The sequence below is a fragment of the Leptinotarsa decemlineata genome, unplaced genomic scaffold, assembly GCF_025532065.1.
Source record: "Leptinotarsa decemlineata unplaced genomic scaffold, Ldec_3_MD MMD2_tig00000035_RagTag_RagTag, whole genome shotgun sequence".
Classification (NCBI taxonomy): domain Eukaryota; kingdom Metazoa; phylum Arthropoda; class Insecta; order Coleoptera; family Chrysomelidae; genus Leptinotarsa; species Leptinotarsa decemlineata.
In genome coordinates, this window is record NW_027412540.1 from 25,447,465 (window position 1) to 25,466,767 (window position 19,303).

The following is a 19,303-nucleotide window of genomic DNA, read 5'->3' on the forward strand; positions in this document are numbered from 1 at the left end:
CAGCATGAACTCCACAAGGAAGAGAAGCTGCCACAACCAGTACTTGTACTTCCCTACATCAGAGGATTATCGGAAAGGATAGACGGATTGGGTCCAAGTATAACATCAGGACCTGCTTCAGATCTGGGAACACTATCCGTAGCAGGCTCATGAAAACCAGGCCACCAAACGCGGACTGCGATTCCAAGAATTGCATTTACCGGATACCATGCGAGTGCGGAGAATCATACATCGGTGAAACTAAGAGGCCATTGAAAGTTCGCATTGCTGAGCACAAGAAACACACACAGCGAGGAGAAACCAGCAAATCCAGAATAGCAGAGCATGTTTGGGCTCATCAACATAATATCAAATGGGCTCAATCTGAAATCATCCACAAAGAGGAACACTGGTTTAGGGGAAAATTCAAAGAAGCGGCGTATATGTTGTCTAACAACGCATTTAGTCAAGCCAGCGTAGAGATACGTAACATATGGAAACGAAATTCTTTTAAATTTTTGTCAATAATACTATCATTTTTTTCAGCTTTCATTAATATTTCAATTTTTATTTGTTTGGTTGTTGTATGTTATTTCTTTGTAATTTCAGTTTTTGTTTAATAAAATTGTTATTTTCAGGTAATCTTTTTTGTTTTTTTTTCAGGGTTATCAAATCAATTTATTATATTAGACAATGGAAGTCCGAACTGATGAAATATTATGCTATCATAGTCGGTGTAGTAGAAACTCTAAACACAATCTAGATATCTAGGATGTCAAGAAATATTTTTCCGCAAATTTGAACCAGTGTAGAAAACTGTTTTGATGGGTCAACCAAAAAATTTGTTATTCGAAACGGCGTCTCCCCTTTATTTCGGTTTACTTTGGTTGTACTGTATAATTGAGTAAACTTTGAATTTGGATGAAGTTCCAAATGAAGAAGTATTTGAAGGTTGCTTGGAAGAGCACTACTTTTTCATGTATATTCAGTTTATATTAAAGTATTATATTTTCTTACATCTACTGTCTGATCTGGTGTTGCAATGAAATAATTCATTATAATTATTAAAATCGAAATCCAACACATTTCTATCGAACTTGTCATATATTACAAATGATATATAAAATGTACATTATTCAAAAAACTCTGCATTCTCAATGAACCTCATGAATGAACAATAATTAGTATTTGGTAAGGTTTTCTTTAGACTTAGACTAGAACAGGTTTCCACGATCAAATGAGTTCCTTCTTTAAAAAATTCTGTTCAACAAACTTTTCAAACTTCTTGCTACCCCATCCTGGCATTCCTGAGAGATCAGATATTTTTTTTAAACGGCCCTTGATTTCTCTAAAAAAATAAAATCAGCAATATTTCATTAATTGTTGTAATATATTATCAATTACCTGAATAACACTATCTGTTGAGCAGTTTTGACACCAATTGAATGAAGTTTTTCTAATTGCTTCAAACTTCCTGTATTTAGAGTATCTAAAACTATTTTCGTGTGAGCTGTACAGGGACTGTCGTTCCTAAAAATCAATTTATAAAAATTTATTTTACTGAATATTCATCAAATTACCTATTTTCTTTCAGCAGTCTCTTTCCTATTGGTGTATTTGAAATGGTTGGTTTTTTGAAATGCTTTTTTTTTGTTATAGAGTCGGAATTTTTGAGGGTTCCATTTGATTCCTTCAATTTACTTTGATGTTTCAGCCGAATGCTTCTTCTTTTTCCATGATAAAAGTCCTCTAAAGAATCGTCTTTGAAATTGCTTTTCATTGACATTTCCAGGTTTTCGAAGCCTTCCAGGCAATAGTTTACATCCGAGAGGTTAAACTGTTGAGAATTGTTATTATTGCATTTCTTCATAGACAATCTAATACTGCGTCTGATTTTTACAGTTTCTATAGGAGAAATGGATGGGGTACGTTGAGGCTTCACTTTTGTTCTTTTTTCAACAGGCCGTTCAGGAATTTTGAATTGAACGTTTTCCTCTGTATTCGACTTATAATTAGTTCCAATGCTGTCTTCCAAAGGGCTTCCATAATTCTTTAAGAGACACTTTAAGTGAAATAAATACAACAGTTCAACAAACTTACCAATACTTTTTTGATATTATCAAGGTTTTCTTTCACGTCTATAGGACTACTCGCAGCCCTGGTGCTTCTTGAAGTCAACTGTGCTATCTCTGATCGTACAATTTTTGAAACTTCGCTTTGTATTTCATTCCAAGGCATCCTAAAATATATTGAGGAAAATGTTATCAGGGGCATAGCAGAAAACATGTATCATGCAAATATAAGTTTATTAGGAAACGTATATTTAGGGAGCATCTTCATAAATATTTGAATTTTCATAAAAACATTGGTTCGAAATTCAATGTCCTATCGTACGAATCAAAATTGCCTTCAAAACTTCTTCATCACTTCAGAAAATGTTAGGTAACCCTAAAGACGAGGTGTTTGAAAATGAACAGTCAGGGATATATGTAATAAGCTGTGAGAACTGTGACCAAAGATACATCGGTCAATCTAGGTAAACTAATAAAACTCGTTTTGAAGAACACCTAGAACATAAACGATTTCGTAAACCAGAAAAATCTAGTGTCGTCCAACCTGCCTTGGAGAATGGACACAGAATATGAAAAGTGTCTGAAATCATTGAGATAGGCACATGACATTAGTTTTTGGATATACTCGATAGTCTGGAAGTAGCAAAGTGCGGTATGAAAACTATGAACAGTGAAAAAGGTCCCATTCCAAACAGCCCTTATATGATTCGCTTAGTTGAAATTATTGATAGGCGTTTGAAAGTGTATCCCGTTAGATATGAATGGGGGACCAGTTTTAGAGTTCAGAATTAGTCCAACTCATCTTCTGAAGACATAACATGGTAAGTGAAACCTGCGTCGAGTAGAGTATTGCAGTTCTGATGTTTGGAGAATAGCGATTGTTTTGGATTCATTTTCCAGAGGTTGCAATTCTACCAAATACTTACATTGGTGTACAATTTATATTTTCTTTAATATCCTGTTTCGATGCGTCTTCTGTCAAATATGATTCTCTGCCAGGTCTTTTCAAAGTGCTCTTTATTACTAATTCTAGTTTTCCCATGAGCGACGATTCCATGGCAGTCATATACTTCTTGATAACGGGGCTCAAATTTGATTGTGCTGGATCTAAATTAGAAAGAGCCGAAGCAGTACTTGATATTGAAGAGACGCTATTTGAATTATTTGAACAAAACGACTTCAAACTTGGGCTATGGTCAGGTTCATCAATAACAGTTAAGGGCAGGCGCTTCAATTTTTTCGTTGGTCTTGGGGTCTGATTTGGTAGAGCTGGTCTTTTGAAAGGAGTACTGCTTGTTCTGGATGTTACAAATAAAGTTGGATTTTCTTTTTTGTAACGCGTTACAATTTCATTCACTTCAGGTTTGTTTTTCATTTTTTTGACTCTCTGAGCGAAGTCTAATGTCTGTAAAGTTTCTGTTGAATCTTCAGTTAAGGGGCTGATGCAGGCTATTAAAGATATAAAGTTTTGTCGGTTCAATGAATCTGCAATGAAAATATAAATTAGACCAGTTGAACACAATCCAAATTACTACTTAACCTTGCAATATAGAAGTTATAATAGACTGCCTGTAAGGAATGTAACTGGAGTTCATCGATAGGGCGGTCATAACTTGTCCAATTGAGAGGAGACCTTTGTTTATATTCACGCCTTCATGAAATGCATCTCCTTCTGTACCTGTTTTCCTAACATTCTCACAACCAGCCAAATCCACCAGATTCAGTTTGGCAAGCGTTTCACTATCCCTAAAATTCAAATAAATCCATGGAAAGATACTAGAAATAATATTGTCAGAATTGTTTTAATCCGTCTGGAATTTTGTTTCCTTGTACTAGATGTCATCTTGCTTCAAATATCAACATTAATAGTAAAAAGAAGTTAGGTACAAATTTAATGAGAGTTTAAATGAGATGGGGATTGAAAAATATTTTTTTGTAGAAGTTGAAACTTATGCAAGCTAGTGATTAAAAAGGTAGTACTTCCCAACTAAAATATATTTTATTTGATTAGGAATAATTGAATATAATTATTAGGATAACTTTTCATCCCTTTTAATTCATCTACTTAACATGTAACTATCATACAGTTGTTTAAGGTTTTGGCAACCATTCACTATTAACTTGTTTAGACAGTTTTAAAGTTAAAATGGTTATTTCGTAATAACAATTGAAAATAACATACTTGTGACGGACTTTGCAATAAATGGTAAAAATTGCATGAGATCTCGAACTCTGAGCATTTTGTTTGGTTCCAGCAGTGTGTCGATTTTTATTTCCCATTTTCAAAAAATGTCTGGCTTCAAACAAATTAAAAACTTTTTCTTGACAGAATCCTTGGGCTTTTAGACCTACACAAAGAGAACAATATGGAAATTAATAAAGCTAGTTCTACATTCTCACTTACCTTTAACCTGCAAAGGGGGCTTATTATCATTCTGTAATAGGTCAAATACTTTTTCATTATATATTTCAATGAAGGAGAGTGATATTTCAACTTCGGAGTCACTATCATTGTTATATTCGAAAAACTGATTCAGAGTTCTGGGAATTAACCCAAAATCAGTTTCATTCAGCACCTAAAATCACGAGTAAATGAAACCTTCTATTTTGTAATATTATTTGAATTAAATTCAACTTACATTAGAGTTTGTACCAATAGTGTAAGTTTTGCCTGTTCCAGTCTGACCATAAGCAAATACTGTACAGTTGTAACCTTGTTTAACGTAATCCACCAGTGGTTTAACAGTTTCATTATAAACAGTTTCTTGACTGACTTCTTCAGTAAATATATTGTCAAAATTGTATGTTTGCGATCGATCTATCATAAACAGTACCTGGAATAAATGTTCAAGTGAATGTCTTTAAAAACAACAAGCAGATACCTTGTTCTACGAAATTTGGAAAAGGCTTTCATCAACCTGAAAACAATGTGTTAGGTATTCAGGTGTAAAGACATTACACCTTGAGAAAAATAAAGAGCTTTAGTGTTTCGTAGGGGGTAAAAGAAGTGGCTGAAAATATCTAATCCTATATGAAAGCTATAATCTACGCCTATCCTCCCAAAAAATTCTGCCTAAATATTTCAATTCAGTATATGTCCCCATTAAAATATGACTGTAACAAAACAATTTCCACAAACGAAGTAATCCTGTAGTTTGACTGATATCTACAAAATCTAATATGCTTCAGTAACCGTTTTTCTGAAAAATTCTTACTGGTGGTTGTTTGCTGATAATCTTCAAACATGAAGTTATGTCATCTTTATCCAATACAGGTTTGATCCTGATTGAAACATTAACAAACTCTAAGTCGCTGTCCATTTTTATAATAATTTTTGTAGAAAAATAAAACAGAAACAAACTACCATTTTTCAAATGGTTCAAATCATTCATAAAACGATAAAATCACGAACCATGAAACAAAAGCTTCTTTGTGTTTTCCATTTGTTAAATCAGTGCCATGCTAGTGCAATAATAAATTAACCCACATTATTATAAATTCAAAGTGTGTTTGTTTAATACAAATTTTAGCGCTCGGTTAGCTCGCTTCACTCGGCATGCGTTCGATAATACGATAATGCAGATCTGTTGACTCAGTGCTGCTTAGTGTTCGGTATTTACAAGGGCGAGAAAAAAAGTGTAAACGGTAGCTCCGAAATCAACTCTATTTGTCATATTTGAAAAATATGTTTAAGTTTTAGGTGTTTTTTGGAAAATTTACTTTGGAATGTTCAACTCTTGTCAGCACATATAATCTGCAAAAAGAGTACACGATACATTCTCATTGACATAAAACCTCTTTCAACGCTAGTCATTCTTAGTTGTAAAAAATGTTTCACTTTTAAAAGAAAATCATAAATCACAGTTCTATTTCACTCGCTGGGCTCCAGATTTCTGAAACATCTTCAATACATATATATTGCTCCTTCAATAAATCTGTGGGTCCACTGATTGACTCAATGGATTAATTTCTATTGGCTGAAACATTCAATTAAACCTCACTTTCTATTGTTTAACTTGAAAATGTCTATGCTAAATTAAAAATTTTAATGTTTCATCATTATCTTACCTAACCCGAATTTTCGAGATTGATGCCGCAAGAATAAATCCGAATTTAAAGTTGAGAATACATAAAAAAATAGCCCTTCTACGATTTCGAACAACTGTTGCAATAATTGACATACATTTTAAAAACAAAAAAGGAGGTTTGAATAGATTAATGTATACTTAACAAGAAAATTATAGTTTCTCTCTCTCAGAGCCAAGTTGCAACTGTCGAGTGACGCTTCCCTGGGCAGAAGTGAAGTTATATCGTCTAGTGGCACATAATTAGTAATGTCCATAGGTATGTTATATTCAACAATAATAACGGTTTGGTGTGATAGAACTCCAGTAATATTAATAATTCAAATTAAGCTAACAGATCTTCAAGAGAAGGATCAAAACTGTTTGATCTTCCTCTTGAAGATGATCACTTGGTGATCGAAACACGTGTCGAGGTGTTAAAATAACGGTTTGATGTTGGAAAAAACTCCAGTAATATTTATTACTACACCAAAGGAAAAGTGCATAAAAAATAAAAATAAGAATAAAATATAATCATGAGTTAAGTAGAAATTAGGAAACTAAAAATACCTAGTCAGGAATGTGTACTGAGACGATAGTAAAAGTAGGTGTTAAACTTACACATATATAGTATGATTATAGGTAAATTTTGTAAAATAAAACCTCTAGCCAGAATGTCTGATTATATTTTCTTCAAAATATACTGAATTTGTATAAACAAAAAAATTTCAATCATTAAATCAAAAAAAAAATATAAAAAGAAACAATTTTTTACACAAAACTAAAACATACCATCATTGATACCGATAGGAACCAAAACTGCTAGAAATAGTATCAAATTCCTCAAAACTAACTTCCAATCATTTGGAACAGCATACGGAAGTAATGTCTTCGTTATACAATGTACTTCATGAGATACGCATACAAAAATGTATGAGGTAATTATAAGATTCAGTACAGGATAACCTGGTATAAGTACCAGGACACCGTGCGTATCTGCAGCTAGCCAAATATGGTATTGGCTAATAAACATTTCCAAAGAAATCTCCCCAAACCATGCAAAAAGACTCGAATAGCGAGTACGGAGCACACCAGAAATGTTTCTTAACAAAATATAACTAAGTATTGGAATGAAAACAACATAGGAATGTATTTCGTTACATTCTGGTTCATTTCGACAAAGGAAAGTGAACATAATGTAGGAACCTACACCTATGAGAGCTGCAAGAGTGGCACTCAGGGCTATGCCTCTGGAAAAAAGATTGGAATGATTATTATCGTCGAAGATGTTGTAACGTTTCGCCAAAACCATAACGACTCCAAAGCCCATTCCGTACATTACAGAGTACCGATCTATTTTCCATCTCGACCACCATTCGTGAATATCATCATCGGTGGTAACAAACAAGGCTTTCCACGGCCTGGTAACGAACACTTTTTCAAAAAACACCTCCGACATGAAAAGTATGGTTATGACGCTAAACAGGCAAATAAACTTGATCAGAAGGTAAAAATATTGCATTGCGTTAGTTTCTGAACTTTGTGCAGTGATATGTGGAGGAAAAGCTAAAAAACAATATATCATCAAATACCAGAATGAGAGTAAAGGACCAAAGTAGTAGAACTGATACGGCCGATTCATGCAAAGACACAAAGTTACGGTCATGAAATTTAGCTGAAAGAGCATTCTACAAAAACTCACAATGCTTATGTCATTCCTGTACCAGACATAACAAAACTGTTCATAGCCCAGAAGAAATAAGTACGATGAAATTAGAATTTTTATGTGCATGTTTATGACCAAAATTTTTGTGGCTCCGGTAAAATAATATACAAGAAGTACCAGCTGCATCCAACCTTTCCATTCGTTCAACTGGTCCCGATGTAAAACCTTATTGAACTTGCTCTCTTCGGTGAAGAATAATCCAAGAACTGTCACATATCCTATCGGTATCCAAAAACTGAATTCCGAATAATACTTGTTTTCTTTCATGAAAAAATTAGTTCGATCACAAATAAAAAAATATGAAAGTATAAAAGCCATTTTTGATATGGCTTTGACGAGTTCAAAGCAGCTGGTAGACTGTATTTGGACTTGGTGTTCGTTTTCTGGAAGTCTTTGGTATTGATAGGATGGCCTTCCTCTGCAGGCGCTGATCAGTCGTTGCAGAACCATGAATACAGCCACTATAACACTAAAGTTAATACCAATCAGAAATGAATATATAATCAATTGGAGAAACACTTCAATTTTTCTCTCAAAACGATACTTGTGATCTTCGTTCGGGTTTGTGGTGTAATCGTTTAAAAGTAAATTGTTCAACCACACTTTGACTACTGTTCCTCTATTCTATATTCAATCAGAATAAATTGTCTTAACTCCAAAAACTTCAGAAGCGTGACATGAGGATCATTTTGAAGTGCCGTAGAGATACCCCTATAACTATTATGCTTAATGTTTTGAATTGGCAATCCATTTCCCAAAGACTATTATATTTCACAATGATTTTTGTGTACAAAATATTGAACAATTTAGGACCATCTCATTTCGAAAAGTACATTGTCTTTCATCATGATATTCACCACCACTTCACTCGAAATAATAATAATTTATTATAAACAGAACAAAAAACAAAAACACAATGAAATCTTTGTTTTTCAAGGGTTTTGATCGGTTCAACAAATTACCAAATGTAATTAAAAATAGCCCATCTCTGAACATGTTCAAAAACGAACTGAAGAAATTTGTTTTCAATGTACAAATATGATATGTATTATGTGTAGCTACAATTTTCTTTCTTTGAGATATTATCATGCCTATCCTATTGATCAACTTTAGAATGTTCGTCATATATTTTTAAATAATTCCAATATGTAACAGAAATATTAGAAATGTGTGTAAATTAGGATTTTCCTATTTTAAATAAAGATTATTATTAAAACCTTGTACTGCTTGTAAACATTTTTTTGATTCAGAGTACAATCACCATATACCACTGTCAACATATCAAGTGCACTCAATTCCATGTTTTACATAAAATCTGATGCAAATTCTTTGAACACCCACCTTATTTTTTTAACAGACCCTGTATGTCTTGTAGTGAATCAGTTTCATTAGATGTGCTTTACTGTACTATTGAACTTGTACAATCCATTTTGGCATAAGGATTGTCCTGGAAAAACTCGGCTAGTGGTGACCTCTTATTGGAAGATCTGTTTACCATCAGTTTTGAGAGAAAAATAATAAAAACTACACCGGTTTCTTACCATACTCCTAGAATTGCAAAGGTCACAATTTGCAAAGTGGTCCTGGTTTCTACTGAGCTGCAACAAGTTCCGTCATTGAAGTTCATATTATCATTACAATACATATTGAGTAGAATCTGAGTATCATGCCTCAGAGGTCTTTGTGCAAGATGGATGCCATCCGGACTTTCCAAAATCATTCCTTGCCCTACCAAGCGTAAACTCCACCAGACATCTGCAGAAGAATATGACAACACCTAGATGAGGGATACACACGTTGGGATTTTCATTAGTTTTCTTTGATTTTGACCAACCTCTATCGCAGCCTTGTTATACAGATCAATTTGTTCATTGGTAACCATGCGATGTTCGGGTTTCAGCTTTTCCTCGTTAACAGGCTCTTGCAAAGCCCAAAGGATTCTCGTTTTCCTCTTATGCAGCCTATCTATCGGTTGCACTAGCCTCGTTATATTCAACTTGTATTCTTGAAACGTGGAAAGAGATCCATTAGATGTTACTATAGGCCAGAGGCCACAGCCCACGATAATTACTGAAGGGGGATCTATCGATTTTTGCCACGAACTGAAAAATACACAGGAACCAAACTTAATCAATAAAAGTGAATGGAGATTAATACGATTTGAATATTTTACCTGAAGGATTTTATCATCTCCTTTGAAATGAGAGGAGACCAAATAAAATCGACCTTCATTTTCAGGGTGTTGTCTACATGAGTTAGATTGATGCTAGATCTGTCTGGTTTTTGGCTGATGTCTTCATCTTGAACCAAGTGTTGAACAAAAGCAGTGTATAATTCTTTTATACGAGAATCTCCTATGAATACGAAGTGAGTTTCTGAGCCATAGTAAGCTAGGTAACGAAGACATCTTCTAGTGTCACTGTGAAAACATTACTTTTCTATAATTTCATTGATTCTGACAGGCTTTATTGGTTTTGATCAAAATATGAAATAAACATGAATCGTTTTCATTCATTATTTAAATTTAAACTTTATTCATGAAAATAATTATATAATTTTCAAAATGAATTATATTTAAAAAGCGTTTCTCTACACGGTAGCTTCAGCAGTTACTGGTGGTACCAACTTCTCGGTAGCTTCATCAGTTATTGGTGGTAACAACTACACGGTAGCTTCATCAATAACTGGTGGTGCCAGCTGCAGGGTAGCTATATCAGTAACTGGTGGTACCATAGCTTCATCAGTTACTGGTGGTGTCAGATACACGGTAGCTTCATCAGTTACTGGTGGTACCGATAACTAGGTATGCACGATATTAATTATAGAATGATTATAATCAATTTTATTTAAAACGCGGTTTAGTACACAGTAGCTTCATCAGTTACTGATGGTGCCCGATAGACAGTAGCTTCATCAGTTACTGGCGGTACCGGATATTCGGTAGCTTCATCAGTTACTGTTGGTACCGATAACTAGGTATCAACGATATTAATTATAGAATTTTTTTATTTAAAGTGTTTCAATACACAGTAGCTTCTTCAGTTACTGGTGGTACCTGATAGACAGTAGCTTCATCAGTTACTGGCTGTACCAGCTACTCGGTAGCTTCATCAGTTACTGGTTGTGCCGATAACTATGTATCCACGATATTAATTATAGAATTTTCAAAATGAATTTTATTTAAAAAGCGTTTCAATACACAGTAGCTTCATCAGTTACTGGTGGTACCAGCTGCACAGTAGCTTCATCAGTTACTTGTGGTACCAGCTACACGGTAGTTTCATAAGTTACTGGTGGTACTCATACCTGTTTATCTATGATAATAAATATGAAATTTTTACAATAAATTGTATTTGAAAAGCGTTTGCTACACGGTATCTTCATCAGTTACTGGTGATACTGATAACTAGCTATCCATTTTAATAATGATAGAATGTTCACAATCATTTTTTATTTAAAATGTGTTTTGCTACACGGAGCTTCATCAGTTACTAATGGTACCAGTAACTAGCTATCCATGATAATTATGGAATTTTCACACTAAACATTATTTAAAAAACGTTTCGTTACATGGTAGCTTCATCAGTTACTGGTGGTACCATCTACACAGTAGCTTCATCAGTTAATGGTGATGCCAGTAACTAGCTATCTATCATGATAATAATAGCGTTTTGTTACATGGTAGCTCATCAGTTACTGGCGGTACCAGCTACACAGTAACTTCATCAGTTACCGTTGGTACCAGTAATGCGTTTTCAACAAAAGTCATTTTTCAACCGAAATATCAAACAATTTCAACAAGAGACCACACACACAACATGAGTTTTTGATACACGTCAAATTTTCTGAAACTTGGAGAAAAGGTAATTTCTGAAGAGTAAAACAAAAAGTTTCTTGAGTGCGAAGCTACAGAACCTCAAATCTAACCCGTAAAACAGTATGATCAGCCTATATAAGATTCCCTATACGACCTACTGGGACATCATATCGATAATCTGACTTCAAATTTTTAACCGGTGCTCGCAAAAACCCCTCAGATACAAGTTCAAAAAATTTTTTCAGGAATATTTAAAAATTGACTCGCTTTGGGAGACCCATGACCTATTATGGATCACGATATCGATAATATGAGATCAGATTTGTGTTTAGGAACCTCAGAAACCTCAAAGAATTTTTAACTGCGAAAATGTTTAAAATATTTACATTCTTATACATAACCAAATATCGGCTGATCGAACTGTTAAACACACACATTAAACACACTCATCAAAAACTGACTTATTTTTGAGTTACATGAAATTCAACAGGTATCCAAAATATCATGTATCGTGGTGTAATCCTTTCTGATCGGGACATTCTGTATGAAATTGTGAGAATGAAACACAAAATATATTTGAATCCAATTGAAACCAGTGTGAAGTTTATATACGATATACTTTTACGTTTTACTGTAGAAATGAAGCATGCATCCATATGGTTGCCATTCTTGATCTGCCTTATATCTTCCATCAGATAGCAACCACTTGCAAGAATTTGTACCTGAAAAACCAAAATGAAGATCATCAGTTTGTTTAATATTCTTGGCAGATTATGTTTATATGATAATCAAGCGACATCTCCAAACTCGACAGCTTTTTATTCAAAAAGTTTATATACAGTACACTTGTGGTAGACAAAAAGAAGTCCTAAAGATTTTGAATGAAATGAAACATAATCTAAACCAATATTTCAGAATATCTACAGATTTCAAATAATTTTCTTGAATAGCATTTTGCTGAAAACTTTAAATTAAGAGTGTACTTTACTATTGGAAAAAAATGGAAATTTTTCAACTTTGGGTTTTTGCATCAACAATATTTCAAATGAAAATTCGTACAAAAAATTAGTTTTGTTCAAAAAATGAAATTATTGGTCCATTTCTTCTTTTAATGTTCTATATATTAATCAATACTCAGCAAAATATGAGTTTATAGAAACCAAAAGTTTTTCATAAGTTGCGATAATATTAAAAATATATCTTTAGTGATTTGAATGGGTTATATTTTTAGGAGTGATTAATTTTTGGGAAAGAAAGTTTTTGGCTTTCTACTACTCCATCTGATACAAAAAAAATGGATGAGAGAATTCGAAAGAATTTTTTTCTTTCGTGTAATTCAATGTTTATATGAAAGTAGCTGTTTCAGGAGGACTTTCTATCAGTTTGTGTCTGAAAGTTACTTCTTTGCATGATCTACACATCCATGTATAGAGTTACTTATTTTCAAATTGATTACTTCCTTCCATTCTTTGGAAGATTCTCTCATCCATTTTTTTTGTATCAGATGAAGTAGTAGAAAGCCAAAAACTTTCTTTCCCAAATATCTTTAGTAATAATTGAAAGGCGTCTAATGGATGAAATTATAATTACCAAATCTATAATGAAGTAATCCATGATAACAGGCAAATCCTATAACCAAAAGTAGGGCCACTTTTTTGGCATTTTTTGAATTGATTTCCTCGATAACTTCTTCAATACGGGACTTTTCTAGCGACATACTAATGATACAAGTAGACTACATCATCAAAAGATTAGCAAAGACATTTCGTTTACTAGAAGATTACCGAAGAACATTCCAAAACCTATATCACGATCATAACTGAAATATCAAAAAAGCAAAAAAAGACCTACTTCACCGCACTACTAGGTTTGTTTTGATTTGTAGTTTGTGGCAATAGACCTTGATATTGTATGACTGGCTTTCCTATTTCAGTAAAGAAGGCAAACATTAACTTTTGGCGTTATTTTCAAATTTTTTACATTTTCGTTACTGCTGAACGTTAAAATAAATAAATCTTGATAGGTATAAATAATATTTGTAACACATTTGACTTTGACAGATCAACAACAGAATATCGGGTCACAGATTGTTACCTGTGCTGTGATCGGGTGTAGTCACAGAACTCTCTAAATTATAGTTCTGTTGATGTATCCCGATCACAGAGTAGGTAGTTGTGTACTCTTCACAGACCACTGTGGTACTCTTTGGTTCCGATATTCTGTGGTTCAACCATCAATTTAATGGCAAGTGTAGCCAACATTGTAAATCGTATCATAAAATCCCTCCTCCTTTTCAACAGGATTCAGACACAGCGTAGCTACAACTTTAGCTTTCTACTGTGGTTCATAGTTGATAAGTGAAATATGGGTTGCTATATAGGGGGAGGTATTATTACTCTGAGAGAGAGGTTGCAAAATGTCATCATTTTCGGTTGACATTTGTGGCGGTATATGCATGCAATCCGGAAACGCAGAAGCGCAACATATTATTATTTTTTTTTTGGAAATTACAACTTTGAACCTCGATATTCAGACTTTTATTCAAAATTTTAATTTATTTCTCGTAAGTTCGAGCTTTGCTGTTTTTATTCAGCTTTTTAGGAAAAAAAAATATTTTTCCAATACTCTTAACATGTGGGATAGTGAAATTCTTTATGGCATTTTTTATTCTTTCTTTCTTGCTCTTACTGTTAAGTATTCTTAAGTAATCAGAAAATGAATGCCTGCCGGAAAACAACCAACAGTTAATTGAATACGGCTTGTAATAATCATAAAGATTTTCGAGATGAGTACTGAGAAAGAAGCAGAACTCTCAATATAAAACAACCGAAGAAATTATAAAAAGGGATCAAAATAAATTGATGTGTAGGTGAACATCCCCAATATATATTTTTCTTTAGAAAATGTTACTGTTATATTTAATGTTACCTATTAGGAGAGATGTAGAATTCAAGGGAGGTGAAAATTTGTCTGTGTGAGCAAATTGGAAAAAATACACTTTTTCATTTGTAGGTATTGACTGCCCACCAATAAATAATTTTTTTATTGCAAAAAATGTCTCCATTCAGGATAATAATTTGAAAATTGATGGCTTTGAATAAAGTAAAAATGATGTCGTTTATATGCACATATTTATAGGGTTCATACATTTCTGTTGTTTCACAGTAACTCGTATTTATTGTCTGTGAGTTTTGTATTTCTAACCGATACAATTCAAAATATCTTCAAAAGAAGGGAATTCAAAATGTTACTTATTTCAAGTTCTCTTGAGGAAATATTGAAATATGACTTGGCAACTCTGTGACTGTCAGTTTGTCAGTTTCCATCAGTCGTTCAATTTGACTTGTTAAGAGTGGATCGTCTGTAATTGGTTCTGTGTCGACATGTAGTTATACATAAATAGTAGTTTTTATAGTAGTTGAAAAAAATCTGTCCATAAAAAGATGCAATTTTTCAACATGAAAGAACATTTCGAGCGTGTGAAAGTTTTCGGCAACGACGTGTGTTTGGCATCGACTTGGGCTATTTGTTTGTATTTTTAGGTTGATTTGTGAAAAATTTAACTTGTGAGTCATGGCTGAAGACCCCGAACAAACCTCCGTTAATGCACTCGAATCCCCGAAACCCCTAGCTTTCACTATAGATTTTGGAACCAATAAAAATGTTGACACCCAAAGACAGAAAGCCTTGGCAGAGAAATTCCAAAATAGACATAAAAGGGGACAATCTTTGTCTAAAATAGAAGATCCTAAATCAAGCTCTTCTTCAAAACATCCTTCATCGAGTAATTTACCAAGGAAATCGAGTTTTCAATCTGAAGGCTACTTTTCCTCAGATGAAAAATCTGATAGAGTGAAAAGTGCTAACGCGAGAATGACTGGTGCTAAGCGAAGTGATTTAACACTGTTGTTGAAGAACGTAACCACAGATAGAATGACCCAGTCATTTCCTAGTTCGGCACTGCCCAACATAATCAGTCCGGAGGTAGAGCTGAAGGATGTATCAAGTCCTGAGTTAGATCTCATAAGTCCCTTCAGTCCCAACAAAGATCAAGTAAGCAAGCAAGATTCATTAACCACTAAAAAGACGCAATTTTTAAGTCCAGATTGTGAAAATCTTTACATTGGAGCAACTTGTAATGACAATGTTTTCATAGATGGAAATGACTTTGAATTTGAGAAATCAGACACTGCCAGTGATACAGGTACTTATACTCTAGATGCAGAAAATTATTCAGAAGAACAAAAAGCAAGGATGAGTATCGATAGGGAATTTAGGATTGAAAATGTATCTGTACGAAAGAAAACTGAGGACTATATCAAAAGTCTTTCTACCGTTAGGGATCACATTCTTCAGAACACAACTAATGTGAACCAGTCTGTGACAAGGGATAATGACATTGCTATGGGAGTTCAGACAATGCATTTGTTAGAAAAGACTCCAAAACCAACTTCTGCAATCAAATCTGACAAAAGTCCCATGCAATCAAAAAAATTACTTTCACCCATCATGTCCCCTACTCAAAATATGTCTATCACACAGGATATGAAGAAGACAGGTTTGGTGATGAATAATAGTGACAATGATGCAAATAATAAAACATTTACAAAAATTATGTTTCCTAGTCCCAATGCCAAACGAGAAGGATTAGAACCCAACTGCGATCACGGTTCTGTTATTTCAGTGACCTCTAGTGGGGCTTTCAAGCCGAAGGTTGAAAAAAAACTGGAAAGGAAATATAGTCTCACAAAGTCTGAAATTCACGTGCAAGCGTACGTGGACGGTAAAAGCTACAATGATGTTGTGGGCAATCCGGTGTGTAGGACTGATACATTAAAAAAAGTGAATCCAAAACTAACTGCTAATATCGTGAATGTTCAAAATATTGAAGTGAAAAACACTGTTGATCCGATTGGTGTTGTGCACGAGAGCATTGTTGTAGGTAAACTGTCGAATATATCTAAACAAACATCAAATTTGCCCCCAGCCATTGGGGGATATACAGGAAAAACTTCTCCATCTAAAATTCCATCACCGATACATACGATTTCTCGTCCACGCAGCAGGAATAGCCAAAGCTCACTAAATCTAGAGTTTTCAGATAATTGTCTGGACACTGACTCCATCTTGAAGCCAACGCAAAACTACATCAATTCTTTACAACAGCGCCTTTCTCTAGATAGTGATCCTGACAGCGATTATGAGGTTAAATATGGTTTGCAACTGAATAATACAGCACACTTAATGAAACAGAAAACCTCTCACACTAGACACAATTCCCTGGATGACCGAACAATGAATATATCCAACAAACTAGAACACTTTCAGAACAAAAACCTGCAAGGTATTGAACAAACTTACACAAATTTGTTTAATCAATACTCCCAGAAAGTCATTCACAAGATTCAAAACTCCCCTAACAACTCACCAATCAGAAGATCGAGCAGCTTCTCAACAAAAAATCAAATTCATTCATCCAAGAATACGAATGTACTTCAGAAAGGATCATCCAATGTTTGTAATTCCCCCAATCTCACGAGAAATACAGCTATTCAAAGAAGTTCTTCCACGGCTAGCATTAAACCAAATTATATTGTTAACAGAAGGGGGAGTATATCTGAACATCAGAAGATAGACCGAAGTCGATTTGGTGATACCGAATCCAGTTCTGAAGAAGATTACGAGAAAAATCTTCAAAAAAGCAAGGATTTGGCAAACATTACCAATACTAGATGTAATCGTGCGTTCAGTTTACGAAGGGCTCGAGCTGACAACGAAACCTCCCAAGTGAGATGTCCCAACACTCCAGAGATGAGACGGAAGACATTCCAGCCAGAACTGAAACAGGAACGAGCTATATCCGTCGATAGAAAACCTATGAAGACTAATGACGTGCAAAGCAGGTATCTCACGAACATTAATAAAAGAACAACACCTCCTCCTCCTCCTCCAGTCAAAGAAGTGAAGAATGTGCCAAAAGTTTCGAGTGCATCGAAGATTACACCAAACAGGTCGCAGATCTTTTCAAGGACAGATAGTGGTAGATTTAGTATGCGAACGAGTAAACCTCCGATTACGAATAATACTCCGAAAGGCCCGAAAAAGGATGTCAGCGGTGAGTTATTTTGTATTGAAGATTTGGTTTTGAAAAGTTTTCCAAAATTTGCTTCTTGAATTTCTTTATCATGTGAGCAGGTAAATGAGTTTTTCCGGCGCAGGTGGGAGTAAAGTCTGAATAGGTTCTAATGCATTGTTGACCAACTTCCAACCCCAGTCTTTTGGGTCTAGCTGATAACCAAGCCACACTTGAAATTGGTAATATACCCGGAAAAGATGTTGATGAGCAGCAACTGAGGTTGGAGGAAGACAAGCTAATTGCACCTATTTCTTATTTTTAGTGTGTTTTTCGAAACATGCATATTGATACTTATCTAAGCAGGTGGTTTTTTCGGAGCTTTGTACATAGAAAGAAGAAACTGAATCCCATTGGTGATAATTTCTTGTTGAGTTAAATCACTTTTTTTGAAAACTTCAGCACATTGAAGTAAATCTTGTTTTTCAAACATTTTAAAGACTGTTGCTTTACCCCTCCTGTAAAATGCAGACGTCGTATCACAGACAGTTATTGCGTGTCAAAATAGTACATGATTTTGACTCTTTGCAAAAGTAGATAAACTTTTTGACGAATATATTTCGGTTTTACTTTGAGCTTTTCCTGGCTTCAGAAAGAAAATAGTTTTTTCAGGTGGAGTTCGAGCAGTAAGAAGTACGAGTAAGTCTGCATCTTCATCAACAAAAATAGTTGTATTTGTCAAATTAAATTGCTCTATATTTTTACTTAAATTACAATTTTAGATATGTATATACGTGGCACACTTATGCATATAATGACGATTACAACTTCAAATCAAATCAAATCAAAATATGCTTTATTACCCAAGATATAAACATCTTATTGGCAAAGTCTAGTAAAGTAAAACATGTATAAGGGACAATTAACAAATATAAACTATAAAATAATGCTTAAACACCGGAGCAGAGTATATGGACAGAACAATATTAAGTCCAGCTGAACAGCTACAAATATAAGTACATGAATGTATGAATATTAAGTAAACGTAAATATATAATTCTACATAATGAACATTGATAGCCATTTTGTGTTGGTTTCAATAACTTGTTTACACAAAGCTACATGTCAATTATTCGATAGAGCCTTGGTAGAATTCGTCCACACTATAATAGGGCCTCCCAACAAGGTATTCTTTCACTTTCTTTCTGAATTTCTTTCCATTATATATTCGCCTTAAATTAATGGGAAGGTGGTTAAATAACTTTTTGCTATTGAAAATAATAGAATTTTGTGTAAGGGCTAGAGAAGGTGTGGGAAGGGAAACGGAGTAAGACTGACGTGTACTATAAGTTGCGGTGTTCCCAAATTGATTTTTATATTTTTTGTGGATAAGACACACTGTTTCCAAAATAAAAAGACATACTAAGGTCAGAATTTTTTGCTTCACAAATAATGGGCGGCATGAATCCCTGTAGCTAGCCTTGCATAAATATCTGATGGCTCTTTTTTGTAGAGAGAATACCATATTGAAACGAAATTTTGCACAATTTCCCCAGAAACAAATTCCATAAC

At 34.1% G+C, this 19,303-nt stretch overlaps 3 protein-coding genes across 4 annotated transcripts in view; 1 reads left to right on the plus strand and 2 right to left on the minus strand.

Annotated features, from left to right (window-relative positions):
• Window positions 1–1,064: 1,064 nt before the first annotated feature.
• nod (no distributive disjunction) lies at window positions 1,065–5,447 on the minus strand. Its single transcript, XM_074172135.1, has 10 exons — window positions 5,267–5,447; window positions 4,691–4,885; window positions 4,456–4,627; window positions 4,234–4,399; window positions 3,592–3,797; window positions 2,978–3,536; window positions 2,080–2,218; window positions 1,560–2,029; window positions 1,384–1,509; window positions 1,065–1,327 (listed from the first exon to the last, which is right to left on the minus strand). The coding sequence occupies exons 1-10, from the start codon at window positions 5,441–5,443 to the stop codon at window positions 1,213–1,215; spliced, it is 2,325 nt and encodes a 774-aa protein (XP_074028236.1). The 5' UTR covers window positions 5,444–5,447; the 3' UTR covers window positions 1,065–1,212.
• A 1,338-nt stretch (window positions 5,448–6,785) lies between these two features.
• LOC111503851 (N-acetylneuraminate (7)9-O-acetyltransferase) lies at window positions 6,786–13,726 on the minus strand. The gene is made up of 6 exons (XM_023158272.2): window positions 13,249–13,726; window positions 12,284–12,380; window positions 10,015–10,260; window positions 9,676–9,943; window positions 9,383–9,618; window positions 6,786–8,310 (listed from the first exon to the last, which is right to left on the minus strand). Exons 1-6 carry the CDS (start codon window positions 13,373–13,375, stop codon window positions 6,897–6,899), a joined length of 2,388 nt encoding a protein of 795 aa, XP_023014040.2. The 5' UTR covers window positions 13,376–13,726; the 3' UTR covers window positions 6,786–6,896.
• A 1,256-nt stretch (window positions 13,727–14,982) lies between these two features.
• Window positions 14,983–19,303, plus strand: part of LOC111503850 (uncharacterized) — a 41,038-nt gene continuing 36,717 nt past the window's right edge. For both annotated transcript variants that reach the window (XM_023158271.2, XM_074172139.1), the window contains exon 1: window positions 14,983–17,773. In XM_023158271.2, the coding sequence (XP_023014039.2) occupies window positions 15,232–17,773 (2,542 nt within the window). In that variant the 5' untranslated portion in view covers window positions 14,983–15,231. The remainder of the gene's footprint in view (window positions 17,774–19,303) is intronic.